This window comes from Macaca nemestrina, chromosome 1 (genome assembly GCF_043159975.1).
Source record: "Macaca nemestrina isolate mMacNem1 chromosome 1, mMacNem.hap1, whole genome shotgun sequence".
Lineage (NCBI taxonomy): Eukaryota > Metazoa > Chordata > Mammalia > Primates > Cercopithecidae > Macaca > Macaca nemestrina.
This window is the reverse complement of record NC_092125.1, coordinates 68983361-68999801: the sequence shown is the minus strand read 5'-3', so window position 1 is coordinate 68999801 and position 16441 is coordinate 68983361. Positions and strand designations below refer to the sequence as shown.

At 40.3% G+C, this 16441-nt stretch overlaps 1 protein-coding gene across 2 annotated transcripts in view; it reads left to right on the top strand.

Moving 5' to 3' along the window:
• The window catches only part of LOC105484917 (potassium voltage-gated channel subfamily H member 1), a 455126-nt gene that overhangs the window by 302931 nt on the left and 135754 nt on the right, over nt 1-16441 (top strand). For both annotated transcript variants that reach the window (XM_011747028.3, XM_011747026.3), the window contains exon 8: nt 15553-15752. In XM_011747028.3, coding sequence (XP_011745330.1) covers nt 15553-15752 — 200 coding nt within the window. The remainder of the gene's footprint in view (nt 1-15552; nt 15753-16441) is intronic.

Here is a 16441-nt window from a genome sequence, read left to right as displayed (position 1 = left end):
AAAGTTGCTGTATCACCTTAGTTACTAATTTCTTCAATTAACTCTTCCTTCTATTTTTTTTTTTAATCATTAGTACCCAGTTAGCATTAAGCACATCTTTGGCTAAGCCTGTTGTTTTACAATCTGTTTTGTAAGGACACACAACTTTCCTTAAACATATTAAAATACTTTAACTTAACCAGACTTTTTAAAAATAAGGCATCCAGTGGTTACTTGCAAACTAAATTAGAAGCTCATGGACGTGGATGAGGTAATGGTGCCTGTAAGAGTTACGAGAAGTTTTAAAAAATCTGCTTGCTCACCCCCTTCTCACCACACTGCTGGCTGTAGGTAAACCTGAGAAAACATAATTTTTAGAAAGCTTTTCTGGTGATTCTAATATTCCCCTGGTTGAGAACAATGGTCATTGTTGTTCCAGGTAGGTAGGGCCCCTCTGGGTGTTGTTGATTACCACATATGAGCTACACTTAGGGATAGAGTGGGGAAGTCTTATGTGTTGGTTCTGGGAAGCTTTTGGGAAGAATTATGTTTTGAGCTGTACCTTAAATAGTAATAACATAGCAAAAAACTGACTTGTCGAACACATACTACATGGGGCACTTTATATATATCATCAAATTTAATCCTCACCAAAATCTTACTATAAGGCAGATGGTATTATCTCCTTTTTACAGGTGGAGAAAACTGAACTCACACTAAGTGTTTTGCTCAAACTCACACAGCAAGTAAGTAGCAGAGCCGGGATAGTCAGTGTGACTGCAAAGCTCTGATTACTATAATGCAGCAGATTTGGTACAATGGAAACAGCAGAGATTCATGATTGGGTAATGGCCAGAGAATTATTTCCTACCTGATTAAAATCTTTGTGAATGAGAAATATCTAGGCTTATAAGACGTCTTTAAAGTCATTTATGGACATCACTATTAGGCTGGAAATTGTCTTTCTAGCGCCAAGAAGATGAGAAAAGCCAAGTTTTTATCATGAATAGACCCTGTATAATATCATCCATTTCAATTTTTTCTAATTACATAGTCATATATTAGAGCTCAAAGGGCTCAAAGGAAGTTTAGACCCCCTTTGAGCCCCAGGGAGTCCTGCTTCTTGTCTGACTTTCCCATTTGACAAGTTTGTTTACTCAAGGAAAAACAGCAGAGCTTAGAGCAGTAGTTCTCAAATGAGGGCAAATTTGCCGTCTAAGAGATGCATGGCCATCAATGTCTGGAGACACCTTCATTTCACAACTGGGATGTGCTGCTGGCATCTAGTAGATAGAGGCCAGGGATGTCCCTAAACATGCTGCAACGCACAAGACAGTGTCCCACAGCAAGTAACTGGCCGCAAATGGCAATGCTGCTAAGGCTGAGAAGCACTGGTGCAAAGGTTCAGGGCATAGATTTTGTATCCAAACTTCCTAGGTTTGAATCTAGCTCTATGTATGCTTACTAACTATGTGACTTTGGCTAAGTTACTTAAACGCTCTGTGTCCCATGTGCAAATGAGACTAATGATAGTCCCTATCTCATAGGCCTGTAAAGAGATTTAAATGAGTCAGTATATGTGAAGCATTAGGACAGTATCTAGCACACAGTTGATATGTGTGTTTATTGTTTCGAGAGGTATTTGACTAGTTTCAGAGCCAACCTGCCTGGGTGTTTTCTTCCATCTGTTACTGGCTGTGTGACTTTGGAGAAGTCACTTAAACATTTTTGACTAGATTCTTTATCAGTGAAATGGATATCATGATAGTATCTACCATTAAGATAAATTATGTATGCAAAGTAGTTACAACAATGACTCACATATGATTAGAGCTATATAAGCATCAGTTGTTATTATTATTCATTTATTCATTCATTAAACAAATATTTGGGCCTTCTATGCCCAAAGAGTGAAAGTCACTTGTCCTACAGCTCAGCAACAGAGTCAGGATTAGGACCACTGACTTATACAAGATGAATAGTTTTGTCAGATATGATAGGCTCACAGTTCTCTACTTCTTGGCATCCTCTGTGGTAAAAGGTTAGGGGGATCTATTATTTTGGAGGCAATGTGGAGAAGAGGCACCACTATAACTTGCAGTGTAACTTAGCAACTAAAGGATTCCAGTTCTGCCTTTGATAAACTAAAAGACTTATGGTTATTCAGTGTGGAAAATTAGCAAATGCTAGAGGTACTGAGATTAGAGTTGGCAAAAATTAGCAAAGTGATTTTAATTTATTTCTATTGAAAGAAGTATTTCTTTAAAAGCCACTTTCTGTCCAATTATTATGATGTTTCAATGTAGTTCGTGGTGATAGTAGTGGCTTCTGCAAAGTTTTTCACTTTTATTTTTGTTTTGAGATTTAGAAGAAAAATAAACATCGAGTTTTGTGAGAGTTTCTAACTTAAAAGTAGATGTTAACTACTATTAGAAAACGGACCTAGTTAAGATTAACACGCTTGTTTAAATGACTTTTAAAATTGTGTTATTTTAAATGGCTTTGTTAATTACATTCCCTTTGATGACTCATATTGGAGAAAAATAAACTTAGAGCTCTCATTAGGAAGTAAAGCAAGACCTGGGTTTGCAAACCTACAAGCCAGTCTACCTTTAGCCATGTGCATTGTAACTAAATGGTTGTCTTTTTGCAATCAGGAACTCAGCGAGTTCAAAATAAGTAAAAGTGGCAAATTATCTGAAGACCTTTTCAACCTGTTTCTGACCTTCTTGATTCATCTGCAGAAGTAATTGCCTGTGGAAATTGCTGTGCTTTTATCTGTGGTGCTATTAAAACACTGGTTGAAATGAGGTGGCACAGACTGCATTGTTAATGGCTTACTGTGGAGCAGGAGCTGTTGTTTTATTCGACAGTTGAGAAGTAGCTGAAAATAACCTTCTGTCTCCCCTGTAAGAACTGTGCTTGTTAAGTGACATGCACCAACACGGCCGAGTTTGAATGTGGTGTAGGAATTTATGCTATTCTTAGCAGGTTATTAAATGAGAGTTTTTAGGCTTTTCTTGTTATAAAATAGGGAATGTATCTATGTTTTATATTCTCTGTTTCGGGGGGCTACTTTCTGTGCCCATGGCAATGGCTGATGTGTTGAAGAGAAATGAGGGGATAGTGCTGGTGTAACCGAAATGCGGGTTTTCGCTCGCTGCTTGCAGAGTCTGATTAACAAGAGTGAGATCTGGTAAAAAGAAAGTGACTTATTTCCAAAGCTGGCTTAGAGGAAGAAGCACAGATGTCCCGCCTTTAAATATACCACTTTGCTTTTGGAACAGAAATCAGACACTTTTAAAAGGCAGGGGAGGAAGTGAGCAAGGGGGTGGGATCTGTGTGTTACCTCCGGTGCCTTATCTACTGGGTGGTTTAGCTGGTGACTGCTGGCACCTTCGTGGGCAGGACTAGGCCAAAAGCGCCCCAGGTGGGATGGAGTTTCATATCATAGGCAGTCTCCTGGTAGGGGGAGTTCATAGAAGTCAGCTGCTATCTCAAGGCAACCTCCTGGTGGCCTGGTGGGTGAAAGTTCCATAGTGGGCATGCTTCGGTCTGTAAATTGACTGTTGACTCTTGAGGAGTTAGGTGAACTAGCCCTGTAGAGAGTATCTGGTGGAATGGGGTCATGGTGATAAAAGGGTATTTTTGCATTTGTAAAGGGCTAAGAAGTGGAGAAAGAGAAAAAATAATTAAACCATCTCTTAGAAAAATGGGGATACTTGGTTCCACTGGCAGGAAATTCAGAGCTGAGTGTACTTATTTCCATCAAGGTGTTGCTAATCTGTGGGATGGTTCTCTCAATCTCACCTGGCTTCATGGCCATTTTCCTGTATGGTAGAGTAAGGTTAGCTACCTTCAGAGTCTCCTTATGCATTCTCAATATGGCCCAGTATCTTTTTTTGTTCATCTGGCCATCCTCCCCGCTTGGGGGAGGACGTTATACTTAAATCTTATTAGGGAAGTACTGAGTATTTATTGGTATAGCATAAACCAGTGTTTCTCAAACTTTAACAACCTCAGAACCACCTGGAGAATTTGAAAGAAACAAATTCCTGGGTCTCACCCCCAGAGATTCTGATCCAGTAGGTCTGGGGTAGGCCTGAGAATTTGCATTTCTACCAAATGCCCAGATGATGTGATGCTGCTGTTCCAATATTACACTCGGAGAAGCCCTTGGATCATTGAACCAGAGCAAACTCACCTCTTTGAGACAGACTCTTCAATAGCTTGTCAACAGCATTGACAAACTGAATGCACCCACTGAATGCAGAGGAAGGTGCCTCTGAAGTGACTCCACCAAAATTTCCACACTCCAGAAAGTCTTCTATTTAAGGAAAAGCACAGGCCAACTTATCACAGTAGGAGTATAATCATTCAAAGCCAAGAGCTGAAGAAACCAGAATCCAGAGATGATTGATGGAAAAATATGAACACTGAGTGGTTCAGGAAAGAAAACTAAGATTTACTGCAAATCTGTTCCATCCAGCATTGTGTTTGACAGTTGTCGTATTAATTAATTGAATATTCCCAGCCACCCTAAGAAGTGAGGATTATCCTTCCCCTTTCATAAATGAGAAAACTGAGGCTCTCATTACTTGACTTAGTGGCAGGGCCATGAATTCCATTACAGTGCTGCTTTCTCATCAGAACCTGAGTTATTTTTACTATACCATGCTGCTTCCCAGACCAGCACATGACATATCTGAGCATTTAATGTTTGTTGAATTAAGACATCTGATGATAAAGTTAGGTAACATTTCCAGGAAATAATTAACTTTCGAGAAAATTTTTTAGTCTTTATCCTGCTGTTAATTATTATTACTTATTGAGCATTTATTATGTGCAAGATACTGTGATAAGCATTTTATATATTCCACTTATTAAAAAATATAAGGTAATTATTTATTATATACAAAGAAATTTAAAGAGAGTAAATGATTATCCTGAAGTGGGTAGTGGAGCCAGTATTCCAAATTGCAGCTCTTGTCTCCAAAGCATAGACTCAGCATTCTCCTGTGCATCCTCCTCCTATGCTGGATTGATCTGCTAGCATGGCAATGAGTAGATACTTCTTTTTCTTCCCATTGTTACTACTTGTATGAGTCCATTTTCATGCTGCCAATAAAGACATACCTGAGACTGGATAATTTATGGAAAAAAAGTGGTTTAATGCACTCACAGTTCCGTGTGGCTGGGGAGGCCTCACAATCATGGTGGAAGGCAAAAGGCACGTCTTACATGGTGGCAGACAGGAGAGAAAACTTGTGCGGGGAAGCTCCCATTTATAAAACCATCGTATCTCATGAGACTTATTCACTATCACAAGAACAACATGGGAAAGACCCACCCCCATGATTCAGTTACCCCCCACAGGGTCCCTCCCACAACACGTGGGAATTATGGTAGCTACAATTCAAGATGAGATTTGGGTGAGGACACAGCCAAACCGTATCACTACCCATTTCTGCCCAAGAAGTGAGTTTCTTGGCTATGGCTTTTAAGTTATGGGAAATAATTTAAAAGTTAGTTGTCAGTTACCATGCCAGTATAAACACTATCCTCACACCTACTCCACCAATATCACATTCAAAGAAGCAAAAGCAATAACAACAGTAAAGACCAAAAAAATTACATTAACAAAATTAGATGTGTTGCTCTTACATGGGCTGGATGAAATAGAATAAGGACTAAGTCTGGTTCTCAGGTCTTACTCCCTACCCCCTCACACTCTCCCCTTGTCTACACTTACTCTTCAGCCCCTTCTCATCCATGAATAGCTTCATAACACATCAAAGTTCTTAGTGTTTATGGATTTTAGAAATTCCTTTGAAGGCCTCTGTGCATGATGAGCTTAGTTGAAAACATCTCTCTTCTAGACTCCAATATTGTTTGGCAATGATAAATTTTGAGTCAGTGCAATTAAAAGGCAGCAGTCTTTTAATTCAATTCAGGTTAGTGTTCTAGGTTACTGTCTTCATGACATGCTGTCCAGTGTGCGTTAACTGTCATGATAGTTGACTCTAGGATGATTAACAGAAAGAGTAAATAACATTGGGAGTTTCTATGTGCCAGCTCAGTATTCTGGATACTTTCACACAATATCTGATTTAATTCTGCCAACAACCCAGGGGGAAGTGAGCAGACGTTTCTCTTTTTATTAGATTGACAGAAACAGAGGAAAAAGAAGTAAAGTTATTTGCCTCTGATCTCACAGTTCTAAGCAGCTGAGCTGGAATTTGAACCCAGAAGAGTATAACTCTGAAGATCCCATCTTTCCTTCCTTATCAAGAGAAATGTTGTGTGTGCAGAAATCACCTATAGGGATTTGCTTGGCTTCCCTTAACATAGAAAGCAGAAAATTTAACTTGTGAGCTCCTTTTCTGCCTTTTTAGACTGTATTTACTCTATCTCATTATTACTTGGAAGTGAGAGAGTGTCTCTGGACCACTTTGAGTGCTCAGTGCCAATGTTGTATGTGTTAATGACACTCTCTCCTGCACCCTGCATAGCCAACAGCACAGCTACTTAATGAGCAGTTCATCCTAATCAAATGACTAATGGGGAATTAAGGATGATAAGACTGGAGATTTTGTTTTAAGGGAAATTCATATAAGAGTTATTTTCTTTTTTGGCAAAAGAGGGAACAAATTAAGTCTCCTTAAAATAAGCAGCAGTAAGGTGTAATCTTAATGGATATTGAATTTCAGGCACTATCTGGCTTAAAAGCAGAGATTGGAAAGGGCTTCTACTTTCTCAGTTTTTCCTGTTGGCATCTATGAAATCTCAGGGTGGCAGGATAGTAGGAGTAGTAGAGTTGAAGAGAGGGGAGATAGAAAAAAACAGAGAGAAAGGGAGGGTGTTAAAGTCTATATTTAGAAAATATATAGTGGCTCTTAATAGGTAGTTACTTTTTCTTTTCAGTTTGCCTATCCTTATTCCAGAAAAAGTGATCAATGAATAATCCAGTCAGCCTTGGCTGTGAAGAGCAAGACAAAACCAACATTTATGTTCATACAGCTTGACAACATATTCTGAAATAAAATAAGGAGTTGCAGTAGAAGTTAGAGAATCATCATACCACTCTTCTCAAAGTTCTTAGCAGTGCAAGTATCACCTGGGATCTTGTTAGAAATATATATGCTCTAGGGCCCACTCATGACCTATTAAATCTACTTTGGAGGTGAGACCCCAGAATGAGTTTAAAGGCTCTCCACATGATTCTGATGCACACTGAAGTTCGAGAATGGATGATTTAGTAGATACAGTGTGTGGCTGGAGTCAGACAGATCCTGGGATCTGGCCTTGCTACATATTGCCTTATTTCTTTGATCTTGGACTTCAGTTTCCTTACCTGCTAAATAGTGACTATCTACCATGAGGTAGTAGTGTTATTTATCATTACTGTTTTACTCTGAGCGCTTATCTTTGCAGGTTTGGTACCATTTTTCACTTTCATATGGGGAACATTGGGCCAAAGCCAGTAATTCCTGAAGCCTTTGCAAGTCATTGATACTGCTTTTGCTGTAATGGCTGGCTGAATGCACATGTTTCTATCTGATTACCCCTGAAACCCCACAAAAGCAACAGTAAAGGGGAGTCCTTTTTACAAGCATAAATCCATAAAGACAAAAAGAATGAGAGGAGAGACAACAGTTACATAAATCTGAAAGCTGGAAAGCAATGACTGACTTGGTAGACCCCATAAAGCTGAACCCTAATGTGACACAAGGGAAATCTGAAAAATAATTTGATTTGCAACAGAACTCCCAAAAGATTTTCACCAGAACCCCCACTCAACTATTAGTGACAATAAGTACCTCCACAAGTGGAGGTGAAGGTGGAGCTAAGAAAAAGGGGGCGGGTTAAAAATTTGCTTAGCAAGTATTTAGGCCCACAGATGTCTTCCTCATTTTGTGCAGTTGGGTCATTGCGCCTCCTGACATTAATGAAACCTGGTCTATTCTTTAGAGGTAGTCTCTGGACTGGGGGACAACAGGCACAGTGAAATAGAGGTGCTATATGAAAATAAGAATTAAGGGAAACTTTGTACACTGAATATTGAAAGCTTCAACCTTTCTCTCCCTCACTTAATTGCTGAATATTGCCAGCATTCTTGACAGCAAATTGAGTCTTCTCTGAGCAGTCCAAAAGGACAATCCTAAAGTTGGTAGCATCATGGATTCTTCAACACAAACTCTAGCCAGGTCAGTCTACAGTGAATTCTCACAGTTGACAAAGTCTACTCATTCACTTAAAGCTTTTAATCAGTTTTCTAGGGCCCCACCCTTAAATATGAGTGGATATCTAAGGATTACCATATATTTCTAAGAAGAAAGGCAGACAAACATGCACATAAATAAATGAGGAAACAAAGAGCAAGCGAAGAGAAGTAAACTCAAAAATGGACCTATCATTGATATCCTTTGAGAAAACAGGAGAAGATACTACATCTAAGAAACAACAGAATGCACTTAAAAAGGAACATTCAGACAATGAAAAAAATCTCATGGAAATTAAAAGTATAATATCAAATGAAAATTCAATAAAAAGAGCAGAAGCTGAAGAAATTTCTCATAAAGTGATAGAATTAGGAAGAGAGAAAAATAAAATTAAATTAATCTAGGAGTCCAACATTTGCATCACAGGAGGCCAGGGAAAAGAAAATATAGAAATGGAAGGGAAGAAATTATCAAATAATCCAAGAAAATTTCTTGAAATGAAGGGCATACATTTCCAGATTGAAAGGGTTTAGCACAATGGATGAAAATGGAACCATAGCAAAAAGGTGCATTATTACGAATTTTCAGAACCTTGTAGAAAGAGTTTCTAGAGAGAAAAAGAAAACAGGTTATAATATGAAGGACAAGGGATCCTACTAGTTCTGACTTCTCAAATTGCAAGATAAGACTGGAGAAATGCCTCCAAAATTCAGAGAGAAATTCAGAGAGAAATGATTTCCACTTTAGAATTCTACACCGAACTAAGCTATTAATTGAATATAAGAGTAGACATGTTAGGTCTCAAAAAACTTTGTTCCCATATATCCTTTTTCAGAAAACTCTTAGAAGATATCTCATTAAAAAGAGGGAAAGGGGTAAACCAAGAAAGAGGAAGACAGGAGATGCAGGAATAAGGGGCTCTAACCTAAATAAGTGAAGAAACTTCCTAGATTGCTGATGAAGAGTGAGAAATAGAAATAAAATTCTAAGCCCCTTCACTGACTGAACAGACCTCCTCTTGGCCAAGGGGACTTCAGAGAAGCCTTGGAAACTGAGTTCCTGGCCATAATAGGATGAGAGGTTAAACATGCCTTGTTATAACCCCTATCTCACCAAATGCCCTAAGTCTTTCTTCCCTAAGACTAAACAGAAACCAGCCCGTTTGAAAGACTCCACCACTGATAATCACTGATGCTGCGGCTCCCTTTTGTGGTTTTCACAAAACAGCTGAACTGCATTCCTTCCTGATACGAGACCACTCACTACAGAATGGTTCTGGCTAGTCTATGGAGGATGGACAGTGAGGGTTTTCATGTACTCTGCTTTAAAAATGCCATCCTTGGTTCATGCTAATGCTGCCATTTTTTGAACATGGGTCCCATGGAGAGGCATGAAGCTCAGCTGTTCACATGCATGTTTCTCTTTTATGAATATTCATGATCCCTCCTACAGCTTATTTAATATATATATTTGGCCACCCCCATTCACCATACATCTTTGTCTTATTCTTCTCCCTCTTGAAGTGTCTGCTTCTGGCTTCTAGCTGGAGGCTATGCTTCCCAGCCTGTCAGAATAGCCCCCTGCAAGCTGCAATCCTTTATGAGAAATAAAGCTCTCCTTTCCAAATTTATGAACCTTGTCATTTTAAGTTCACAGGAAAGAGTCACACAACTGGCAATGGCACAGTTCAGAAGCTTCCAGGAAAAATTTAAGAAAATGAAATTGATAAAGATATGTGTTTTTGCTACACCCGCCTCCCCCCTCCCCCACCCACCAAATTCCACACAGCTATTTCTTTTCTTTTTTTTTTTTTTTGAGACGGAGTCTTGCTCCGTTGCCCAGGCTGGAGCGCAGCGGCCGGATCTCAGCTCACTGCAAGCTCCGCCTCCCGGGTTCATGCCATTCTCCTGCCTCAGCCTCTCGAGTAGCTGGGACTACAGGCGCCCGCCACCTAGCCCGGCCAGTTTTCTGTATTTTTTTAGTAGAGACGGGATTTCACCGTGTTAGCCAGGATGGTCTCGATCTCCTGACCTTGTGATCCGCCTGTCTCGGCCTCCCAAAATGCTGGGATTACAGGCTTGAGCCACCGCTCCTGGCCACACACAGCTATTTCTAATTAAGGGCTGGATAATACCATCTTTTTTTTTCTTTCTTTCTGGGTAGGAACCCAAGCTCTTGCTGTGATGTAGTTAAACTGTAAACCACTCAAATATGAAAGAAACCTCTTCTTCTCCAAATCAGCATTTTGCCTTGAGGTTGGGGGAGGTCTCCTTACTTTCTCAAAACGGAAAGACTCAAAGAATCCACATTTGGAGCCATCCATAACGCCTTATGCACTGGGAGGTTCATGCTGGCTTTTTCACTCTCCTGACAGTGGCATTACAATATCTCTCCCTTCCTCTCCACATCACACGCATATCTATTCAGGTGACAACTGGACTTACATGTCTTCTCTCCCACTTAGGTTTTTAGTATTTAAGGTATAATGCTTTATATATAAGATACCAATATAATTTAAATGTTACATGCATGAAAAACATGTAATCCCCCTTCATATAAAATTAGGGGCTGGGCATGGTAGCTCACACCTGTAATTCCAGCACTTTGAGAGGCTGAGGTGGGAGGAGTGCTTGAGGCCAGGAGTTTGAGACCAGCCTGGGCATCATTGTGAGAACATGTCGCTATTTTTTGTAAAAAGGAAAATAAATTAAGGAAGGGGCATTAAGAGGAGAATTATCAACCTTTAGTGTAATAATATTTCATAATAGTAATCATAATTGAGCAAGGGCCTCCTGAGGACCCCTAACCTTCCAGAATGCCTCAGAAGCAACCTAGAACAAGACCAGCCCTGAGCTGTAAATGATGGTTGTACATCCCTGCTTGACGTCTGACCTGCTGCCTGGTTCTCCCAGATCATGGACAAGAGAGTTATTCTTACTATATCGATTTGGTGTAACTATTGTTTTAGGCTCAAGATTAAATTAATTTTCTGGCAGCCATTCTAAAAGAGGCACATGTACTCTTTGCCTGTGATCCCTGGTTCATTGTGAATCAGAAAACAGAGCTGAAGCAGGACTGCCCACATAGGCTTGTTCCGTTAGAGTCAGACTGACTGGAAAAAGACAACTAACCCATCTCCTGGGAGGATGGTTAGTTCTGACCACACTTCATGCACTATTGGCATGGAGGAGGCAGAACCTTCAACTGCATTGTTATGAGGCTATCTATGAGCTTAGAAGAGCTAGTGTCTGCTTTTTGTCTGACTCCTTTTGTTCAGATTGACACCAGTCCCTGGTACTTTTCCAGAGTACTCTTTGATCCTTGTTTACAACTCTCTTTCGGTGGGTTTGTGTCCTCAGTCCTTCTCTTATCTCTAGATCCATGCATTTCTCTCTTATTTTTTGTCTCCCATAGTATGTCAGCTAACCCTGAATAAGATTATTTGGAAGAAATGCATGTGGTACATCCATACAAGGAAGGAACTATTGATACATGCAGCAACTTGGATGATTTTGATGAGTGAAAAAAGACAGTATCAAAGGGTCACATACTTTGTGATTCCATTTCTATAACATTATTATTATTATTTGAGACAGAGTGGCTTCGTTACCCACCCAAGCTGGAGTGTAGTGGCACAATCTCAGCTCACGCAACATCTACCTCTCCCAGGTTCAAGTGATTCTTATGCCTCAGCCTCCCAAGTAGTTGGGACTACAAGGTGTGTATCACCATGCCTGGCTAAACTTTTTTTTTTTTTTTTTTTTTGTATTTTTAGTAGCAACAGGGCTTTGCCATGTTGACCAGGCTGGTCTTAAACTCCTGGCCTCAAGTGATCTGCCTGCCTTGGCCTGCCAAAGTGCTGGGATTGCAGGCATGAGCCACTGTGCCTGTCTTTCATAACATTCTTAAAATGACATAATTATAATAAAGGAGAAAAAGTTGTGATTGCTGGGGGAAGCATGCCCATAAAGGGGAAGCACAAGGAGATCTCTGTGGTGATGGAAGAATTCTGTATTTTGAATGTAGTGCTGGTTACATGAATCTACACATATGATAAAATGACACAGAAGTATACATATACTTTATAGCAATGTCAGTCTGTTCTTGATATTGTGCTGTAGTCATGTAAGATGAGAGAAACTGGGTGAAGGGTACGCAGAATTTTTCTGTACCATCTTGGCAACTTCTTGTAATTTTTTTTTTTTTTTTTTTTGAAACGGAGTCTTGTTTTGTCACCCAGGCTGGAGTGCAGTGGCGTGATCTTGGCTCACTGCAACCTCTGCCTCCTGGGTTCAAGCGATTCTCCTACCTCAGCCTCCCAAATAACTGGGACTACAGGTGTGCAACCTCATGCCCAGCTAATTTATATATATATATATTTTTAGTAGAGATGAGGTTTCACCATGTTGGCCAGGCTGGTCTTGAACTCCTGACCTCAGGTGATCCACCTCCCTCAGTCTCCCAAAGCTTCTTGTAAATTTCTAATTATTTCAAGTAAAATGTTTGCTTTTCTTACTTAAAAAGAAAAATGAACTATTATTAAACAATACATGCAATAATGTGGATGAATCCCAAAATATGCTGAATCAAATAAACCAGTCAAAGAAGAGTAAAAAAGAAAAAAATATAAATACAATGAGCTACATCAAAGCTAAAAACTTTTGTGCTGTAAATAATACCACAAAAAAGTGAAAAGACAACCCATGTGATGTGAGAAAGTATTTGCAAATCGTTTATCTAAGAAGGGATTTGTATCCAGATTATATAAAAGATTCTTACAACTCAACAATTTAAAAAACCAATTGAAAAATGGGCAAAGATTTGGTTTCTCCAAAGAAGATATGTAAATGACCAATAAGCACATGAAAAGAAGCTTAACATCATTGGCTGTTATGGAAATGCAAATCAAAACCACAATGAGATGGCAAGTCATACTCATTAGAAAGAAAAAGACACAATAACAAATGTTAATGGAGGATATTGAGACACTGGAACTCTTATATACTGCTGGCAGGGAATGTAAAGTAGTGCAGTTACTTTCGGAATCAATTCTGCAATTTCTCCAACATGTGAAACGTAGTAACCATATGACCCAGCAATTTCACTCCTAGGTATAGAAACAAAAGAATTGAAAATATGTTCACATAAAAACTTGCACACGAGCCAGCTGGGAGCGGTGACTCATGCCTGTAATACCAGCACTTTGGGAGGCTGAGGTGGGCGGATCACAAGGTCAGGAGATCAAGACCATCCTGGCTAACATGGTGAGACTCCGTCTCTACTAAAAAATACAAAAAATTAGCTGGGCGTGGTGGCGGGTGCCTGTAGTCCCAGCTACTCGGGAGGCTGAGGCAGGAGAATGGTGTGAACCCGGGAGGTGGAGCTTGCAGTGAGCGGAGATCGCGCCACTGCACACCAGCCTGGGGGACAGAGTGAGACTCAATCTAAAAACAACAACAACAACAACAACAACTTACACATGAATGTTTATAATAGCCAAAAAGCAGACACAACCCAAATGCCCATGAACTGATGAATGGGTAAATGAAATGTGTAATATCCACACAATAGAGTGGTGTTCAGATTAAAAATGAATGAAGTACTGATACATGCTGCAACATGGGATGAAGCTGGAAAACATTATGTTAAGTGAAAGAAGCTAGTCATGGAAGGCCGCATGTTGTATGATTTTAACTTATATGGAAATCAGTAAAGATAGAAAGTAGGTTAGCAGTTGTCTAGGGCAAGAGACTTGGGAGGAAATGGAGAATGATTGGTAATGGATGTGGGATTTCTTTTGGGAGGAATATATTCTAAACTTAGATTGTGGTGATAGTTGCACAACTCTGTAAATATACTAAAGACCGTTGAATTTTGTGGTTTAAATGGATACATTTTATGGTGTATGAATTATATCTTAATAAAGATGTTAAAAAGATTACATACTGTACGATTCTATCTCTATAAAATTCTAGAAAATGAAGGTTAATCTGTGGTGCCAGAAGAGAGATCAGTGGTTGTTTGGGGATGGCAGGTGGAAAGCAGGTGGGGATGGCAGGGAGGGATTACAAAGAGGCATGACAAAGCTTTTGTCGGTGATGGATATGTTCACTATTTTGATTGTGGTGATGGTGTTATTGGTGTACATATGTCAAAACATAGCAAATTATATACTTTAAGCATGTACAGTTTATTATATATCAATAATAACTCATCTTTTAAAAAGCCAGAGCAAAAATGTGTGAAATTTGACAAATACCTATTAAGTACTGGTATAGTGTTAGATCCTAGAGATATAACGGCAAGGAACAGAAGGGTTCAGCCTTCAAGCAACTCACACTGTCAGGGAATAGGCAAAGAAAGAAGCACATGATTGCAAAATGGTGTCATATGAGTTCTGTAGAAATATGCCTGGTAAATCATGGTCGCACTTGTGGTGACAGATGGAGGGCAGAAGGTATTTAGGAAGACTTCCTGGAAGCAGTAGCTGTTGAGCTCAGCATTGAGCAATGGAAGTTAGAGGTAGAAGGTGGGATTTTGTAATAACAGAATGATCCTTCTTCCTAATGCAAATGTAGGGGGAGCTGTAGTAGCACATAGTACATACTTGTTATGTCTCAAAGGGGACTTGATTTTATTCTTACCATATTAAAGCTATGTTTTTCCCCAGGAGCCACATCACAGTGAAGCAGATCGGTGCACTAACAATAAGTGCAAAACAAGGATATAACATCCTTCACTGCCCTCTGCAGACTTGCTATTATTTATTTATTTGTGATTATTTATTTAAGGCCTGTCATTCCTGCTCTGTTTTTAGCTCTGTGAGGACCAGGTCTGACTATTTACCATCCTGTCCTTGGCAGGTAGCATAGTGCTTGGCACATAGCAGAGCTTGATAAAGATCATTCACCGATGGGTTTGGATTTTGACTGGTATGGAGCACACAGGCACACATTTGACTAGTGACCTCAGGCATGGCTCAAACTTTTTATGACAGAAGGTATAAAATGAAGCAGTACAACTCACCCCCGCCCCCGCAACCCACTGCCTAGCCCCCACTGCTGTGTCTTAGTTCTGTCCCCAGCCATGCCAGCTCCCATCCACCCTAACCCTGCCTCCCACAGGTTTCTCCTAGTAGCTCGGTGTTAGGAGGCTCTTTCTTTGCATCCATGCCCCAGAAGCTCCAGGTGAGAGGGTCTCCTGGGAATAGTCAGGGCAGTCTGCACTGCGGGCGGGAGGGGGAGGCAGCTCTGGCCAATGGCCTACTCTGAGCAAGCTGAGCATTCTGGAACCCTGGCTTAGGGACCACTCACGTGTTATTTCTTCTCCTGCTCCTCCTCCTCACCTCTAGCACTTCTCTATGCCACCATCTTCGGAAATGTGACGACCATTTTCCAACAGATGTATGCCAACACCAACAGATACCATGAGATGCTCAACAGTGTTCGAGACTTCCTGAAGCTCTACCAGGTGCCAAAAGGATTGAGTGAGCGAGTCATGGATTATATCGTGTCCACTTGGTCCATGTCCAGAGGCATTGACACAGAGAAGGTAAGGAGGCTGAGGAGCTCAGGGAAATCATTTGTCTCTTGCTTTCCCTAGGGGTGTTGAGGCTTGCCTAGGACAGTGGATCTCAGACCTGGCTATGCTCAGAATTCACTTGGGTACTTTGGGATTCCAGGTCCTACCTCCAGAGGTTTTGTTTACTTCTAGATCAGCCTTACTCCAAGACCAACAATCAAAAATCATTATTTAAGAAATTAGAAAAGCAGGGTGTATTTCCTGGAGAAGAGAGGAGCTGGAAGTTTAACTGTCCAGGGTAGAATTTCCCAAACTTGGACGATGATAAGAATCAGGGCCATGACTAGAGAAGGGAGATCAGTATTGCCAATTTTCTTTTTACCCAGACTTGAAGATAGGACAGCACTGTTACTGATCTTGTCTTCATTCAAACTTTCGGTATTTTGTTCATCATGGATTTTTTTGCATTAACCTTGATTTAAAAAAAATAGCATTAAACTATGATTTATCTTGATTACTGACTTTTTTGGCATTCCCTTAATTTTATGTGCCCAAGGCTGTTGCCTCACTTAGCTCACCCTCATCTTGACCCTGATAAGAATCCCATGATGTCAGGCCAGATGCAGCAGCTCATGCCTATAATCCCAGCACTTTGGGAGGCCGAGTCAGGTGGATCACTTGAGGTCAGGAGTTTGAGACCAGCCTGGCAACATGGGGAA